The sequence below is a fragment of the Alligator mississippiensis genome, chromosome 2 (assembly GCF_030867095.1).
Source record: "Alligator mississippiensis isolate rAllMis1 chromosome 2, rAllMis1, whole genome shotgun sequence".
NCBI classification, from domain to species: Eukaryota; Metazoa; Chordata; order Crocodylia; family Alligatoridae; genus Alligator; species Alligator mississippiensis.
Window position 1 is genome coordinate 247,343,922 of NC_081825.1, and position 12,594 is coordinate 247,356,515.

General features: G+C 46.1%; 1 protein-coding gene across 3 annotated transcripts in view; it reads left to right on the forward strand.

The window, feature by feature from the left end:
• Nucleotides 1-706: 706 nt before the first annotated feature.
• The window catches only part of DPH6 (diphthamine biosynthesis 6), a 425,610-nt gene continuing 413,722 nt past the window's right edge, over nt 707-12,594 (forward strand). The window contains exons 1-3 of one of the 3 annotated variants that reach the window (XM_019496211.2): nt 707-889; nt 6,234-6,328; nt 11,864-12,057. In XM_019496211.2, coding sequence (XP_019351756.1) covers nt 867-889; nt 6,234-6,328; nt 11,864-12,057 — 312 coding nt within the window. In that variant the 5' untranslated portion in view covers nt 707-866. Of the gene's footprint in view, nt 890-1,731; nt 1,818-6,233; nt 6,329-11,863; nt 12,058-12,594 lie in introns of those variants that run through there. The other 2 variants (XM_019496209.2, XM_059723009.1) reach the window with 2 other exon arrangements.

A 12,594-nucleotide genomic window follows, 5' to 3' on the forward strand; every position in this document is an offset into this window, starting at 1 on the left:
CCCTCCAAATTCACCTCTGCCTCGAGGGCCTTGTTCCCACTGTGTGTCTCGTTTGGCAAGAGGCTCAAATGGCGCATCTGGGGATCCAACTTTCAAGGCGTTTGCACTTGATTTTGCAACAGAGGTCGAGCTCAAAGGGGAAGCTGGGCCAGAGAAGCTGCAAGAAGCCAGGCAGACAAACATCTCCGTTCCCTTGCGGTTCTGGGCCTGCCGCGGGCGCAGTGCAGCGATGGCACCCTGAGGCAACTCTGGCCCTTAACAACTGACTGTTACCGTGACACAGTGCTGAGGCAAACTCCTGCCCCTTCTGTCTGCCTCAACCCTGAGCAAAGGGGTGCCAGTGCCTGAGCTTTGAACCACTGATAGGCTAAGCTGCGTGCCCTGCGCTGCCCTCCCTGGGGTTGCCAGTGGATGCTGTGGGAGGAGGGGTGCAGCTGCTGCAGGCACTGGGGAGCCCAGATCAGCACAAGGCACTCAGCTCGGCCTGCCAGTGGTTCAAAGCTGGCACCCCTTTGCTCGAGGTTGAGGCAGGGGATTGAATGGAGGTGGCACCTGGCACTGTAACAGCCGGCTGTGAGTTACCTCAGAGGCCCCGTGGCTGCCCCGCGCCCGCAGCAGGCCCAGACCCCAGCCCCCGCCTCGCCTCACAGGGGCCGGGAGCCGCACGAGCCAAAGGGAGACCCGGCCCGACCCGGCCACAGGCTTCCGGCACGCTGCCTACGTCCGCGTCCCCGCGGCTGCCCCGGCGCAGCGGCTGTTTGGCGGCGGGCGCGGGAAGTCTCCTTAGCGCCGCAGGCCGCGCGCGGAGGGCCCGGCTGGGGGCGGGCTCAGAGCTGCGTGTCTCGTGCCCCGCGGCCGGCGGCGCCATGAGGGTGGTGGCTCTGATCAGGTAACGCGGCCCAGCTTCTGCCCGGGGCGAGGCGAAGCGAGGCGGGGCGGGGCTGGGGGACCCTTCCTGGTCCTTCACCCCCCCGCTTCCTGCTCACGCGTTTCCTGCCGCGGCGGCGCAGCACCCCTTAACCGCGTCTCCTCTCCCCGGGCCGGGCCAGCCCCAGACAGGATAAAGGCCGGAATAGCCGGGCTTCCCGTGCGGGTCTTCCGCATCCTGTCCCCTCGTGTCCCAGCCAAGCACCTGCCCCCCCCCGCAGCCGCTCTTCGTGGCCGTGTTTTCCTCCCCCCGCCCAGAAGCAGCTGCATTTTGACCCTGCCCCGGAGAGCGATGCTTTTAGCGAGGGGCGAGCTGGGCCGGGGAAGGCCTGTCCTCCCCCCCCCCCCCCCCGAGAGACGGGCGGGGAAGAGGCAGGTGGTGGCCCTGAGGGTCGAGCCAGGGTTTCTTTTATTGGGCCGGCTCTGTCAGCGACCAGAGGCCTGGCCAAGAACATGTGGCGTTCAGAAAGCTGTCTAAGACCCTCAATCCCAGCTCCATCGCTGCTCCCATCAAAGGTGCCCCCGCCCACACCCAAGAAAGCCTGCCTTCCCACATATTATCCTGTTACTTTATTTATTTATTTATTTTTTACTTTGGAGGAATCTGGCTCATTTTCTGGCCTTCCCCCCCCCCCCCCTCCTTTCATCACTAAAAAATCATTTAAGGTGCAGCCCTATCTTTCCGCTGTACCCCCCCCCCCCCTTTCGTGTTGTCAGTTTTTCTACTGGAAAGTAGACTTTTATACTTTGGAATATGTATTGTTATAGCTCTTTATATTTTAAGGGTATATTTAAATAATATGCGTTGCACAAAGATTTTCAATTTGAGAAATGATAGTGCATTAAAAGGAGGAAAGCTGACCTTGAAAAATGTGGTCATTATGCATTAGGTGAGCTCTGGTATTTTTATTTTTTGAGTGATCTAACTTTGTTAACTTGAGTCCTAATTGTGCATCGATGCTGCTTGAGTTGCTCCTGGTTGAAGTTTGCTCACAAAGAGTCATTTGTGGAATCGGATGCTAAAATTATGCAAGCAAAAATATGCAGCAGGAGGGTTTCCTTTTTGTTCTTGGTGCTCTAGTTATGAAAAACTATTATTTATTGCAGATTTGGTTTAAAGAGCAGAATAGCCTAGTCAGTTTCTTCTCTCTTGTGGAAAAAGCAGGATTTCAAGTTCCATGTTTATTCATTTTGATATTTTCCAAGCAGCAGAATGTGTTAAAATGCAGTATGAAATAAAATCTTTAAAATAGGTTTGTAATATGACATATTTTTATGGGCAATTTTACAAATAAGGTTTTAACTGTAGAAAAAGTTTTAAGGAGAGTTTTGTGTATGAAAAGAACATCAGAGTCTGATTGATTTTTTTTTTTTTTTTTTTTTTTTGGTAACCTACCTACTCTCAGTAATGTAGGCGAACAGAGAGAGGAAATTTCCCTATTTTAAAATAATATTTCTTTTGTGCTTTGGACAGAGGCAGGATTAGTGTCTAAAATTACTTTACGTTCATTTTTATGTTGACCATCTCATTTGAAGGTTGTAGTAACGGAATAAATCCCAAATTGTATTTTGTGCTAAATCATAAGCTGCCGGATATTTTAAACTCAGTCCACTCTCTGAAACAAGATAATATTTTTCTGCAGATCTTTAATTATTGATTTTTTTATTTTTTTTTCATGGACAGCCAATCACACAGGAATGTAAAGGTGTGTTGTTGTCCCCCTCTCCTCCTCCCCCAGAAGTGTTTGACTGTGTTAAATCTCTATGCTCACCTTTTTTACTTTTTTTTTTTTTGGCCTATAAAGCTGCCTGAGAGCATCTTTGGAACATTGCCAAAATGTATCATCTTTGTGGCCTTACCCCACTGAGAAATTTTTAATGGCATCTCATATCAGCTGCTATTATTTCTCCATTTTTCATTTCTAAATCTCTACTTAATATTTCAGGGTATTAAAAAGGCAGACATCTGTTCTCCTCTAGAAAGTCAGACCATCTCATCACCATTATTGGCTTCCTATTATTTTTCATATCTGAATCATACTCAGACAAGAGTCCTCTGAGGGAGGCCTAGCTCTTGTGTGAGGGAGGCCTTGCTCTTACCTTATGAGATAGCGTGGGTAGTCCTGAAAAAACAGTAGTCATCCTGTCTACCTCTGAGTAAGCATTTGGAAAGGCAGGAGAGGGTATTGGAAGTGCAAAGAAAGAAAATGAAACCCTATCCCTTGCTCCAAACATCCAGGAAAAGAAAAAAAGAGAAAGAGATAAGAAATGTTTCCTTCTGAGCAGCCAGGAAGGGTTGGAATGAGACCGGAAATATTTTGACAAATGAACTACCTGAGAGCCACAAAACTGTAATGAAGAGATGGCCTCAGACTGTTTGTTGTCATACAAAAATAACAGTGTAAAGCCAGACATCACTTCTTGATTATCTGGTGTCATGGTGACTCCATTCAGTAACTTTCCAGCGCGTGAAAGCTGATTATCAGTGAAGGGTTGAATATTGCTGGACCAACTGCCCCTCCCATTCACGATCACGTTTTCCATCCCAATGACAGCTGCAAAGATAGCTTCTATGCAAAAGTAATATAAAGAGAGAACTATTGTTTACAGCTCAGCTGTCCTGAGGGTGATCTGTCCTTTTTAGAAAAAAAAAAGTCAGTTTCAGTGTCTCTTTTATTCTTCATTTCATTTCTGTACCCACCCACCCTACCTATTCTGTTTTTCTATGCTGGAAATGGGGATAACCACTTTTCCCTTGTTATCATCTAGTATCTTGACCATTGAAATACTTTTCTGTCCTTGACAGTACAATTTGGTGCGTCTCACACCCATTCAGAATGCTGCTGCAAAAGATTTTTTTGTCAGTTTGACCATGTTCCTACTCTCCTTTGCCTTTCACAGGTTTCCCATTTTCTATTACATCAACAGAGTTACTGGTTCCCTTTTTCATCCCCTTCACAGCAGCACCTTACTTACCATCCCACATTCAACATGTCAGCTGCTTCCAGTTGACCCATGATATTTACTTCTGTTGCTCCCTTTTTAGGTTTTCAAATTCATATTTTCATGCTTTGTGCTTTCTTCCTTGTTGCCCTCACTCTTGACAGGAGCTCCCCATGAACATTAGTAAAGCTATTCCATTATAATTTTCCAGACCCCCTTCTTAAAACTTTTCTTTGAAGTGATGCCTACTAGGCTTATGATCTGTTGACTAGTATTGTCTTGCCTCCTTGTATTCCCCCACTATCTGTTTCTGTCAGTTGTCTCTTGTTTTATACTTGGACTTTAAGCTTTTTTGGTTTGGTCTTTTTACAACTCCTGGCAAAATGGCTTAGTCTATTACAAGGGTCCTCAGTGCTATGTTAATGCAAAAACAAAATAACAGTTACCATACATAACACATATCCAGGCACTGTTTTGCTGTCACGCTCCTACATTGAGCAGAGGTTGGACTAAATGACCTTAAGTGATCCTACTTTGTAGGACTTCAGTGGTCAAGTTCAGTGATGAGTGAACAAGAAGAGAATGGTAAACTCTGGCATAAAAACATCTTAGCACATGGCTTCGTGTTGCTCTTCAGCAGTCGTTTTTGAGTTGAGCAGCATTTTTTTTTTTTGAAGAATGGTTAGTATCCAAACAGAAAATAATATGCAGCATTTCATTTCGTGGCCTTTCCACTGAGATTATTGTGAATGTACCCCTGACTAGGGTGATATCTAAACTGGTGACCTAGGTTCTGATTTTGCACCTAGAATATTTTTAAATAATGGTGAGTACATTTGATAGATGTTTAATTTCCTGACTGCGAGTGAAGTACATGTAGCCATACTACTGAAATTTGAAGCTATTTTATGATTTCATGAGAATGAAGTCTCTAGAAGAAAAATATTCTGTCCCATTACAAATTCCCTTTAGGCATTCAATCCTTATTCTATCTCATCTAAAAGTGAATTGTAACTAAATTAACTACACCAAGCACAATATCCAAAAACAGTAGGTGCAGGCCTGCATTCTGTTGTCTGTATCTGCTCCTTAGAAGAAATTTAACACAGCTATTTGGAAAAGCTGTAGATTTTTATATTAGGATCTTACTTCCTGGCAAGTTCATATTTTTGCAGCAAAGAAAAGTCAGCAGTTTGTTACATACCAATGGGCAAAGTACAAATGCAGAGAATGATGTTTTTGTATGTGAATCCTTAATTTATTAATACAGCCAGTTTGGATTATTGCAGAAGTTTATGGGCAGAGACTGAGAGAGACAGCTGTACGGTTGTCTTCATTCTGTCCTTTCACAAGCTCTGGAGGAGGCTGGGTATGGGATGGGTGTGTTGGTTACAGTATTGAGATTAATAGGTAATGCTTTGTCCAAGAGCAAGCTGAGGAACAGACTATTGTATTAAGACAGCCCCCAAGGCTTGCAGAGCAGCCAAGAATTGGGACTTGCACAGGTGCAGCTTAAAGTCCCTGGAGTCATCCTAACTTGCTACTTATTGCATCTTAGGGGGACAGCGCAGAATCTTAACTCTAGTTATAGTGTGGTGATTATCGACTTGGAGGTGGTCTTTTTATGTATAGTATACTCAAAAAAGTTACTAAAGAAATCAGTTTCTTTTGTTACTGCTGTTTAACTGTACAGCTGAAATAGGATTTTTGCCACTGACTTCAATACAAATAGGATTCAGACCTTGTTGGGTTGACAGGAGGGTTTCTCTAGGTATACCTCTGTAGTTGGTATATGCTTGCACCCTAGATATATTCTGCTAACTTAAATGTTGGTTTATGAATTTCAAAATCAAATATATTTTACACTTTATTGTTATCCTGGCATCTACAAGTTTTGATGAAAAACAGGGATTGCTGAGGTAGCTCCTGTAAGTATGTATTTTAATTATTTTTGTCTGTACCTACTTGCAGACAGAGTCAGGATCGTGTGAGACTGTTGATTTTAAAAGTAAGGAGTTTAGAAGAGAAAAGCTCTGTGTTCTATTATTGATCTCTTCAAGTAAAAGACATTTTCTGCCCCAAACAGCTTCCTTCTAGGCGGGTTTTTATTTTTTTTTTAAAGAAAGCAACAAATTTGGGAATACACATAAATCTTATGGATGTTATTGGTTTGAACCTGCAGCATTTTTAAAATACATCCTGGTTTTCTTGTAACAATTTTTTCTAGTGCAATTCTAAGTTTTTGTTACTGTTATAATTCTTTTTCAAACTACTATATATTTGAGAACTTTATTTGCAGGTCCTGCTTTATAACAGTAACCTTGCAGAATTGGCAAATAAATTCGTTCTTTTTTTTATTCCAGTGGTGGGAAGGACAGCTGTTACAATATGATGCAGTGTGTGGCTGCTGGGCACCAGATTGTTGCACTAGCGAATTTACGGCCTGCTGAAAACACAGGTAAGAATGTCTCATTGCTATGGTAGCGATCACTCCAGAAGTGCGCTGTGCGGCAGTTCCTTTAATCTAGGAGTTTCCTGCATGCACCTTCCCACCACTGATCGGTGAAGTGTCCCCATTGGCCTCGCTGCTCGCCCCTGATTGTCAGGGAGATGAAAACCACAGTTTTAAATATATTGCAGTTTTTGGGTTTCGCTGCTGATTGGCTGAAGGGCCATGATGGCCTTGCTGCTTGCTGCTGACCGGACAAGAGGCAACATATTTAAAACTGCAGCTTTTGTCTCCTGGCCATCTGGAGCAAGCAGCGGGGCTGATGGGGCCCCTCCACCAATCAGCAGTGTGGGAAACTCCAAGATTAAAGGAGCCACTGTGCAGTGTACTTCTGCTGTGAGTTTCAGTGATCCCTACTCATTGCCACTAGCAGGGCTGTTCAACTTAATGTCTGTGGGCCACATGACCTATGGCCTTCACCAGCAGGGACTGCATACTATGGGATATGAACTGGTGTGGGTCCCTAAGCACCCCCCAGGCTCCCCACTGCTGCCCTGGGCCAATGGACACTTTCTACACTTCACACCATGCACACATGGGAGCTTCCCCCCAAGCTCTACTGGGTGCTTCTCCTCCTACTTCATTTCTTCCCTAGGGTCACTGGGCACATATGTTCTTTTTCCCCATACTGCACCAGACAAATGGGCAGTGTCCCTCCCTCCTTACATCCTGTTGCTCCCCATGCTATGGGCTTCCTGAGCACTATGAGCTGTGCCACTCTTCTCCACCTAGGGAGGAACAGAAAGAAGCCAGAGGGAGGGGAAGCTCATAGCCTCCAGCTGCAGTTGGAGTAATGTGCGTGGAGCGGTGGCCTCCTGCAGGCCTGGGAGGCCACAAACTAACTCCTTGTGGGCTGCCAGTTGGACAGCCCTGGCTTACAGGATTCTTTGAATAGGAAAATACCATGGCACAGCTGTGCCTAAATTAAATCCTGTTGTGCATTTGTATATAGCTCCACATATGGGAGGTATTCTAAAATATTTACAGAGAGAGGTGGAGGGGAGAGGGCAATTTAGAGTTCATTAAAACAACTCTTAATCAGAGTAACCGAAGAGAGGAAAAAACACAAGAAAATGAGGAGTGGCAAAAGATGATCCTACACATTAAAGGGAGGAAAAGCAACAACACTTTCTTTTAATCCAGTCACAAGAAGGGGAGAATGAGAGGGTTCAATAATTACAGTAATGAAAGGTAAGCAGGGTCTAGTAGCAGTTATAAATAAAGAGGAACAGGAAGGTTTTAAGGTGTGATTTGAGAAGAGTCTTTTGTTCCAGTATAAGAGGGAGACTTTCTGATGCAGTGCAAATGAAATGGAGTCCCCCAGTCTCTCCAAACTGGAGATTTCTGAGAGAATTGAAGTAAGAGGTGTGAATACTTCTGAAGTCAGGAATGAGCCACCAGTAGAGTAGGGGAAAATCAGGGAGTAGATTAGAGCAATTTATTCCCATGGTAGCCAGAGCAACAACGTTGCTAATCTTGTTGAAATATGTTTTTCATAAAACTAATTTATCCACATAAAAAATGTAGAATGTTGTCATTAAAATCATAAAATGATCCCTTTAAGTGTGTAGTAGGAAACTTTGTGGAAAGCTAATTGAGGTGCTGCAGGCAGCAGTGGAACCTAAGCCAGTCATTTTTTTTTTTTTTATCTCCTACCAGTGTTGCCTGGAGAGTCGCAATTAATAGAGAAACCGAATATTCGGAAGTGGATGTCAGCTTAAAGGGACAATTTCAAGTTTTTTTAAGCATCACGTTTTATATATGTTTTAATCATTTTCTTCTAAAATAAACTTCTCTGGTCTATGTTGGTTTGTTTTGGCTAACAAGCCCCTTCAGACCATTTTGAGCAAATACCTGCCCCCTACTGAACTAGTTTTGACATGACATAATGGTTTCTGACATAGCATAATGGTTTACATTAGAGGTCAGCAACCTTTTCAGGTTGCAGGTTAAATTGACCCACTTTGGATCAGAGGTGGGCCAGTGCATGTAGTGTGGGTGCTAGACCTGCTGCCATTCTTTCTGTTTTTCCCAGCAGCAGGGAAAAGTGGCAGTGGCAGCTGGGTCCTAGTGCTTGCTTTCCTTTGACCTGTACTGGGTTGGTCTGGCTTCTGAAGCCTTGTGTCTGTGGACCAGATCAAATGGCTGTGTGGGCCAGATTTGGCCCATGGGCCATTGGTTACTAACAACAACTTGGTTATCTTGCTGTTTCCCTCAGCTTGTCATGTTCCATTTTGATCTCTTTCTGGCCCTATTGACTCTTGTGCTGTCAGCTGCCCACAGTGAAAGTTTTGGCAGGGGGGGTGGAGCAGTATGGGTTTAAATTCCCTCAGGTTGGGCATGTCCAGATGAGTGTGCATGTGCAGAATGTGGCACTGCCCACCGCGCACACTGCATTCCCTATGTTACTAATTTGCAGCATAGGAGGTGTTTCTGACACTGAGAGATCCTGGTGTCAAAAAAACCCGCAGCGGAAAAAAGTGAGGCGGTGCACATGGCAGCAGCGTGTGCTGCCCAAAACCAGAGACTGGCTGGCCAGAGCCACATTCCAGCTGCTGCTGCTGGATTGCTGCTGCTGGGACTATGGGAGGCTCCCAGAACTCTGGGTAAGGCTGCTGGGGCCAGCCCAGGTGCTGGCTCCCACTTGGGACAACTTGCCATGTGCCAAAGCGCATGTGCATAGGCGTTCCCCAGGGACAAGTAGCAGTGGCACATATTGTGATGCTGCTTTTTGGCCCTGGGGAAATGCACTTGCGTGTTCATCTGGATACGCCTGTGGAAGCTTCCCTGAAACTGATTTTCTGCTTTTTGCATGAGTGCTCTAACCATGATTCTGCTGGTCCAAAGAAGGGTACTGCTATCAGTACCATCATTGATTTGAAGAGAAGTTGAGAATTCTACCTTCCAACAGAAGCCTATCTAGGGGGGGAACATTCTGAAATGCACTTACCCCTTGCTTATCTGAAAAAATCTTTGGCAGGCGTTAGGTTCTATAAATGTGCCTACATGCACCATCTGAGTTGCTTGTGAGTATGTTTGGAAGGCCTATGTCGCAGGGCACCTCGGTGTGCCTGCTCCTAGAGTGGGGAAAGCTGCCAGAGGAGAAGCTCTGGTGGTGCCTAATGAGCACAGCTGCAAGTTGCCGGGGCAACTAATCAGAAGCAGCTGGCCAGAAGGGGGCAGGGCCTGGCCTTTATAAAGCCCAGGGCTGAAGCCAAGCTGGCAGTTCTCTGCCAGCAGCCGGAGAGGCAGGAGCTCCCTCAGCCGAGATATGGGGAGAAGCCCGGCTTGCAAGTACAGCTCGTGATACCCCTGAGAAGATGGGGCACTATGGTTTAGCCAGGGGGCTTTATGTTTGCGTTACAGCCAGGAGGCTTGTGTTTGTTTGGCTCTGTTATTACACCCGGAGGTTTGGGTGAGGCTGTAGGGGTTGGAGGAGGCCTCATCGGGGACTCACAGGGGAGTGTGAGACCCCGGCGCCAGTGAGGGTGTGCTAGGCCCTGAGATTTACAGGGCGGAGTTGTGGGCTCAGTTGAGCTCAGAGAGGAGCAGCTGAACCTCAATCATAGGGACCCCAGAGAGTGTGGGGTGCCCTAGCTCCAGTGAGGGCGCTGGCTAGCGCCCAGACGGCGCATTAATTTCACAGCTCCGGTGAAGGCGCAGCTTGCACGCCAGTGCTGGAGTGACTGGTGGCGAGGAGCGCGGCCAGTGGGTCGCGGGCACAACCGGTAGGTTGCAGACGGGGGACTTAGACCCCGGATCGCGTGCGGGGGCATAAACCCCGACCCCAGGGAAAGGGGCGGTTTTATTGAGATGCCCAGGGTGGGCACGGTGAGCCCCGAAGAGGGGGAGCGCCATAGTACATTATTGAGAAGCCCCGTGGGGGCACGGCGAGCCCCAAAGAGGGGGAGCGCCATACTGAGGAGCCCTAGAGAGGGGCAATTACTGAGGAGCCCGAGACGGGCATAGCGAGCCCGGCTGCAGGCTAGTGCGGCAACACCCCTCAGACCGAGGCAGGGCGCTGCGGTTGCCTCCGAGAAGACAGGGAGTAGCAGTGCAGTGAGCCGGGGTCAGAGAGGGTACCCGTGCGGTTGGCCGGAAGGGCTGAGGCCCGCTAGGGAGTCCCTGAGCGGGACCGCACCATCAGGGGAGGCCCAGCGGGAGGCTGGGCACGAGAGAGAGCCCAGAGTGGGCTACACTATAGAGGAGGCCCAGAAAGCAGGCGTACAGACCTAACAACGTCTATTACATCTGCGAGGCTTGGGGCGTGGTATCAGAGGAGGTTGGAGCCACGCATAGCCCATAAGGCTAGGGTGCCCGGGGAACACCCACCATATCGGGAGACCCCCAGGGGGTCCAGGAGAACCGCGGGGACAGAGGTCCTGAGTAGCCGTGCCCAGGGAGTCATAGGCAGCCTCCCAATCATATTCCAGCAAGACGTGGCGGGCGAGAACTAGAGGGTGCCTTGGGCCGGCCTGACACGGAGCGAGGAACCTCAAGGAGATCACGGCCCTCCGCAAGGACCCCGCCGTGACACCCTAGTGTAGCTGCCTTTCAGGGATTTTTTTCAGTCCAAATTGGAGGTGTTTAGTGAGTGCTGTGGTCGCTGGTACAGGACATATTTGAATTGCTTTTTGAAACTTAGGCAACTTAAGTCCTATTTAGATGCATAAGAAGACATCTATCTGGTCCCATGTCTTTTGCATACAGAAGTTTGAAATCCAGTTACCGATTCTGGAGCTGTGTCTTTGAACATGTGCTTCTCTGGCAGCCAATAGCAAAAACTCTTATTTGCTTTATTAAGAGTCAGGTTGGACCCATCATAGGGAATTTGAATATGAAGTACTTTGAAGTATTAAGGGAGAAATGGGTTTCTCAGTTCAGAAGTCAATAGATTTATGACACACACATTGCTGTATAACTTTATAAGTGGAAATACCTACTTAATTTTATTTCATGTTTGTACAGATGCTGTCATAAGCATTTGTGTTAGTGAACTAGAGACACTCAGAATTAGGTAGCCTTAATGCATAAAGTAGAGCTTGACAATTTATGGTACCTCTGGACTGGATCTGGCCTGTGAGAGGGGTAACAGAGTGTATGGTGCCTTGTGAGGAATCTGTACTGCCTTATTGCAGCCATTGCTTTTCTTGCCCCTGAATCCACTGTTGTCCATTGACACTGATGTTGGCAATTGGCTGCACTTGGCAACAGTCAGAAGCAGTAGTGATGGCTGAAGTAGCAGGGTATGGGAGTGCCCACCAGGTTTGGGAAATACTGGTCTAGGGTGAAATTTGGTGCCATGCAGCAGCAAGTGGGGGGTTGCAGAGGAAGTGAACAGGAGTAAAACAGTGGCCCACCTTGGAGCCAAGCCATTTTTACTTTGGCCGACATTTTGTAAAAGGTTGCTTTAAAGTATTATGAGTTTTCAGTATCTTTGATATGATATATTTCATATCATATTTGCCTCTTCAATTATGGCAGTGAAGACAGATGAGCTGGACAGCTACATGTTTCAGACAGTAGGACACCATGCCATTGACCTGTATGCTGATGCAATGGATTTGCCGCTTTATCGTCGCACTATAAAAGGATCCAGTGTGGATATTGGAAGAGTATATACCAGGTGTGAAGCAGATGAGGTTGAAGACCTTTATCACCTTTTGAAACTTGTTAAGGTATGTTGCATGACAGCCAAATAACTGGGATAAACGTTTAGACTTTTAAATCAATGACCCACTGATGCCTTAAGGAAAATTTGAATGTTTTTAGGTGTTTCTATTATTGCGTTATGATTTTAGTTACCTTTCCTTTGTTCTTTCTTACAGTGTGAATTTACACAATGGAAGCTTAATTTAATTTGTGTTTATTCTTCATGTAAGATGATTGGTTAGTCCCTATTTTAGGCCAAAACACTTGTTCTTATATAGTAAATAAATGACAATAATAATAAAAGGTGTATGCCAAAGAATACAAAAAATATAATTGTTAGACCTATTTATATATAGTCAGTAGAGCATAGTTCTCCAAGTTTTACAAAAATGACATAATTCCTAACTTGATTACTTCCTATAAGCTCTGTCTTATTTTGTGTACATTTGTTTATTTATCAGTGGGAAGATGTATGCATTTGTTTTTGTGCATTATAAAAAAAATCAGAAGTGATCGAATTTGTTTTTGCATTGCGTTTCTTTTTCAGAGTATTCTAAAATACT